This window comes from Gracilinanus agilis, chromosome 1 (genome assembly GCF_016433145.1).
Source record: "Gracilinanus agilis isolate LMUSP501 chromosome 1, AgileGrace, whole genome shotgun sequence".
Lineage (NCBI taxonomy): Eukaryota > Metazoa > Chordata > Mammalia > Didelphimorphia > Didelphidae > Gracilinanus > Gracilinanus agilis.
In genome coordinates, this window is record NC_058130.1 from 739,210,282 (window position 1) to 739,216,281 (window position 6,000).

A 6,000-nucleotide genomic window follows, 5' to 3' on the forward strand; every position below is an offset into this window, starting at 1 on the left:
GCAACTAGATATCCCAATGGATAGAGTGCCAGGCCTGGAGTCAGGACCCAAGTTCAGATCTGGCCTCAGACACTTCTAGCTGTGTGACCCTGGGCAAGTCACTTAATCCCAGTTGCCTTTCCCTTACCACTCTTCTGTCTTAGAATTGTTACTAAGACAGGAGGTAGAGGTTTTTAAAAAATAATAATGATATTAATAATAAAGCCCAACTCAAATGCCATCTTTTCCTTGTACCTTCCTTGCTCCCTTTGGTCAGTAGTGACCTATCTCAAGCCTCACCAAATCACTGAATGCATTTAGGCTGTAATGCAACAGTGAATGTCTTTTTCCTCTGCTAGACTCTTAGCTCCATGTGGTCTTTATCTAAATTTTGTAGCATCACCAACACCTAGCACAATGCCTTTACTGAGTGAGTACTTGATAAACAGTCATTGTTGTTGTTCCCCCCACCTAAATACAGTTTCAAGCCAGTGATGTTTTCTTTGTAAAAACCTTGCTTTCTTCCTTCTCCATAGCTTATACAGAGAATACAGATGCTGTCACAATTACTTCTCAACCTTCAGGTAAAACATGCACATTTAGAAAGTAGATTAATTACTTGTTTTTATATAATTTATAGTCTAAGGCAGGGCATAGTTTTTAATCATATTTTTAAAATTATGATCAATTAGGCAGCTAGGTGGCACAGTTAATAGAGAACCAGACTAGGAGACAGGAGGTCCTGGGTTCACATCTGGCCTCAAGACACTTCCTAGCTATATAATCCTGGGCAAATTGCTTAACCTCAATTGTTTAGCCCTTAGTATTGATTCTAAAGTAGAAGGAAAGGGTTAAAAAAAGAAAACTATGATCAGTGCTGACTACAATTTAATGGTGACAGAGACTCAGCCTTGTTTAATAGGGGCCCCTGGTGTTTCTGACTCTCATTGATCATCCTTTGTGCTGGGTCTTTCAGGCAGTGGTTGCTCAGCAGGACAGCTACATTGAAATGCAGAGGGCCATGATCCTGGAGAGAGAAAAGCAGTATAGGCTGCAGTCAACACGTGGAAACTTCCTGTTAGAACAAGAAAAACAGAGGAACTTTGAGAAACAGAGAGAAGAACTGGCCAATGTCCAAAAACTCCAGAATCAGCTCAAACAGGAACAGCAACGATGGGAGCGAGAACGTGAGCGGCAGCAGAAAGAACTGGAGTACACCGAGGCCAGGCTCCAGGAGCGCGAGAATGAGTCCCAGCAGCTTAAGGAACGGCTGACCCAGGATAAAGAGGAACTGGACAGGCAGCGAGAAGCCTATCAGCATGACCTAGAGAGACTCCGGGAGTCCCAGCGAGCCGTGGAAAAGGAAAAGGACCGGATTGAACATCTGAAAAAATTGAAAAAACAGAACACTGTGTCTGGCACCTTACCTCCCGAAGGAATAGAGGTACGGTCATGATGTTCTTTTGGAGAACTTGGTTTTGAGAAGACATGGGAAATGGGTTGTTCTTTGTATTAGTCTTTGGCTGAATATTGAGCTTTTCTCATCAAAAATAGGAATTGAGGGGGGGGGGCAGTTGGGTAGCTCAATGGATTGAGAGCCAGGCCTAGAGACAGAGGTCCTAGGTTCAAATCTGGCCTCAGACACTTCCCAACTGTGTGATCTTGGGCAAGTCACTTGACCCCCATTGCCTACCCCTTACCATTCTTCTGTCTTAGAACAGATACCCAGTATTGATTCTAAGATGGAAGGTAAGGGTTTAAAAAAAAGGAATTTCTGGCTTTCATAACAGAACTAGTTTATTGGGGGAAGTAGTTAAAATTGAATCTACTGGGAAATTCAAGATGGATAACTGCAAGAGTCTCATAATAAATTGCACAAATAAAGGATGAGACTACAGCTTGAAGGTTTTTGGCTGCTGTCTCACATTGCTAACTCATTGAGTTTTTGATTTAGGGTAGTTTTTAATCCTGACCCTGTCATCCAGTGAGCTAACTAATCCTCCCAGCTTTTTGTCACATACATATTTGATTTAATTCAAATCAGTGATAAAAATGTTAAATACCATAGATCCTTGGGTTGTACCACTAGAGACCACCTTCCATCAGACTCTGGGCTTAGCCATTCAACCAATTCCATCTGTTTGTATTATCATATACTTTGCAAAATATCTAGTTAAACTATAACTGCAACATTCCTTTGATTTATTAAATTAGTAACCATGCCCAAAAAAAGGAAACAAGGTTAATCTGCTCTAAATGGAGCTCTCTGGCTTTGGTTGTCTGTCTTTCATGAGCAGAGCAAAATTGATGGGGTCTATCATGCCAGCTCTTTGTGACCATAGTTTCCTTTTCTAGATGGACATTAACCATTGAATTAATGAATTTTGTCATTTGACAAGGATGTTGGTGAAATGATTTAAAGCCCTTCCAGCTCTAGGATGAGTATGATTTCTTAACTCAAAATGAGACCTAGAAAGGAAGTCCTAAGTCTTAAGAGATTTGGAAAGTGAATCATAAAAAGTCTTTATAAACAATTATTGAAGCAAACCAAAGTATAACCTGACTGTTCTGAAGAACCCGAATTGAATATTCACTTATTTAAAATTACTTGAATGTCTAGGATCTCTGGAGGCTACCAAAGGTTACAAATCATACTCCCTGCCCATCATTCTGGTTTAGTTGAGGAAAGAGGCCACATATGCTGATAGTAGGTGCTTCAGGAATTCAACAAAAGGAGAATTAACTTTCTGATGGGATTATCACAAGGTTTCTTAGAAGAGGAGAACTTTGGGTTCCACCTTGAAGCAATGTTTCCTGATATGCTTAAATAGAAAAGCACTAAAGTAAACACTAAGAATGGAGCAACAATGGTAATGATGGATTGAGCCAAGTCAGAATTGAATGTGATTTTTTTCTTCTAGGGCCATATACTGAGCACCTCCATGAGTTTCAATGGTGAAGGCCTTGAGGGGGCTGGACACCTAGCCAAACCCTTGGGAAGGACCAGCACACTGTTGTCTGGATCTGATTATGTGGAGCGTCCAGAGGTGGCTCGTAGGGACAGCACAACAGCAGAGGGTCGCCCAGTGAAGAATGATGTGCCGATTCAGCTACTGAGTGCCACCAACCAGATCCAGAAGCAAGCTGCTGTCCAGCAGCAGATTCCTACAAAGCTCGCTGTGTTCACCAAGGGGAGCAAAGAGAAGGGAGGAAAAGGCAAAGGTTCCCAGCGGTCTGACAGCTCCAGTTAGTATTTGTACTGCTTCTCCTCTCCTTTTGGGGCTTTCAGAAAATGTCTAGAGCAGAAAGTCCTTTGGAAAACCTGAGCAGTCTTTGTGTCCAGCTCTGGGCTGAGCCAGGCTCCTCTATTAGAGATCACAGCTGATGACTAATCCCCAATGCCCATTCCCAACACTGGTCCTTGGAGTCCTGATAGAAGGCTCATTGGCCACTTTCCCTGGGACAGAGGAGAAGCCAGTCAACCATTGGACAGAGAAGTAGCCTTGAGAGGAATTTAAAGTCAGTGCTATTGTTGAATACAATTAATTGGGAGTCTTTATCAGTAACAAACTACCACAGGCTCATTTTTTGAAAGAAGAACTTTGAAGAGAAAATGGAACCTGTTTAACCTAGTGACAATGCTGAGGTCGCCCATTTACAGACCTCACTTTTTTCTGTCTTGGTCGAAAGAGAGATGGAGGGATTATAAGAGACGGAACTCCTCAAATGAGCTAACATTAGCCTCGGTGGGGGCCATGCTAGACTAGGCCAGCATTAAAGGGCTTCTTAAGATGCAGAAATAGAAGCATAAGTTATTTTTGCCCCCAAGAAGATTGTTTGAGGCTGTGGTTTCTACCAGTGAGAGACAACACTAAAGCCACAGCTGTGGCTACTTGAAAGCTGCTTTAACATCCTTTTTAGCTATGCTTCAGATGTGAAGTCAGGGAGCCCCTTATACTGTTGCCCACAGAGTAGAATGGTGCCTCTCAAAGCCTGGGGTGTGGTTTGGTCCTGAGTAATTGTAGTCTGTCTACTATTCCTCTTGATGGCTATAGTCCTTTATTGCATGGGTTCCCACAACAGGGTGGGCCTTGGTTATGGCAAAGAGCACAGAAGACTGTTCACAAATGAAAAAGGGGAAAAAAAAATGTAGGAGCTTTAGATTGTACTTAATTTCCCTAGAATTAGAAGCTCTTTTATCTTGTGGTACAGAAGCTGAGAGATGAGACATGAGACACAAAGAAGAACCCCTGATTCTCTTTGGCTTATTATTCATGCATCACACACTCCAGGTCTTAGGCCTTTTGTCTCCTGAGTGTTACTCATACAGTTACTGCTGTTTGGGAGAAAGAAAGTGAGAGAAGGGACTCTATGCTAAGTGGATCAGATATATACACCAAGAATAAAATAATTGCCACAAAACTTTTCAATGTTTGATTAGCAGTAGACCAGGGAGGCAAAACTGGAGGTATCTGGTGGAGTCTTTACCATTCTGTGTTTTAATTGGATATGAATTTGAGGTTGAAACATAGATTCAGGATAGGCTTCTAAGATAAGGAAGTAATTCTTGGCTTTGCATAATAAGCTGTGACATCCATGATGAAAGGTAGGCATATGGACAGAGGGTACTATCTTATGTCTAATTGTATGTAAACAAATGGAGGCTCTAAAAAAAGACCAACTTTTTCCTTCCCCTTATCTAAAATATTCCTGCCCAAAACCTGGCAGCAGTCCTTCATCAAGACCTAGGAGGCAGCTTAGGGGGAGACAATCTGTGAGCCTCCATATAGAGTCCCTGGAAATCCTTCTCCTTTTTTTCAGCCTCATTTGACCTAAAACAGCAACTGATGCTCAGTAAGCTTATGGGCAAAGAAGAAAACACTATAAGAAACCGCCGGTCCCTAAGTCCTGTCCTGACAAGCCAGAATGTTATTGTACATCCAGGTAAGGCTTTAGCAAGGAGGGTCTCGTGGATATTTTATGGGCAATCTTCTAGAATGACTTGTGACTGCTGAGTTGGGATCACCTTGATCTTGTATTTTTCAGAATCTTGTATCCCAGTGGACATCCAGCCCCCAGAGATCTCCCCTCTCGGCCCAGGAAATATGTTCAGGCCAAACAGTACTCCTATCCTCTCCCCTCCAGCCCAGCTACCTATGCACCTCACCTCCGAAGAAGATGCCAACAAGGAAGATGTTATCTTTTTCTAAACTGCTGTAGCTCCAGGTGTTCCTGGTTCTATCTTCTCTCCATGGAGACTCCAGAGCAGCAGAGACCCTGTGCTGGCTGGCATCTTCCATCTCCTCCACAGTGACATCTGCTTCAGATGAAGCCAGATTTCCTTTGCTACAGTGTTCACCTAGGGGCTCCCGAAAGGTCATTGTAACAATGTGGGCATTTGCTTTTCTCTATTTCAGGCATAACCACTATGGACTTGAACATGGCCTAGGGCCATGTTGGTGAACCTGTGGCACGCTTGCCAGAGGGGGCTACTCCCTTCCCCCTCTCCACTGTTCCTAAGGACATTTCTCCTATCACCTGCCCCTCTTCCCAGCAGCCCAATGGGAGCGCTTCCTCCCTCCCCTATCTGGGGTAAGGAGGCAGTGCACATGTGGCATCTGGGTATAGTTTGGGCATTTGGTCTCTAAAAGATTCACCATCACAGGCCTAGGGAGATCAATTTCAAATCGATGATATGTTGTTATCCACCATGATATGCTCTTTTTTGGTGAATTTGCAATGATTCTTTGGTTGAGTTTTTAATCTCTTTTTTAGAAAAAGTTTTAATTGGAAGTTAAACCATAAATGAACTAAGGAACTGTTCTAAATAATAGGACCTTGTTTGGATAAGAAATAGAAATCTATTTTGAATATGTTTTTACAGAACTGAGGCCAGTAGATGCAATTTCAGAAAGCAGTCAGGCAACCAGCCAGCAAACTACCCATTCTAGGGTCATCCTAGGCTCGTTGATTCTTGGCCCACATGTGAGCTGGAAGGTGTACCTAGAGTCCAGGAGTCCA

The 6,000-nt window shown here is 42.8% G+C and overlaps 1 protein-coding gene across 1 annotated transcript in view; it reads left to right on the forward strand.

Annotated features, from left to right (window-relative positions):
• The window catches only part of ARHGEF18 (Rho/Rac guanine nucleotide exchange factor 18), a 31,357-nt gene extending 25,931 nt beyond the window's left edge, over window positions 1–5,426 (forward strand). The window contains exons 15-19 of the mRNA XM_044673016.1: window positions 516–563; window positions 956–1,423; window positions 2,901–3,225; window positions 4,801–4,923; window positions 5,026–5,426. Coding sequence (XP_044528951.1) covers window positions 516–563; window positions 956–1,423; window positions 2,901–3,225; window positions 4,801–4,923; window positions 5,026–5,189 — 1,128 coding nt within the window. The 3' untranslated portion in view covers window positions 5,190–5,426. The remainder of the gene's footprint in view (window positions 1–515; window positions 564–955; window positions 1,424–2,900; window positions 3,226–4,800; window positions 4,924–5,025) is intronic.
• Window positions 5,427–6,000: the final 574 nt, after the last annotated feature.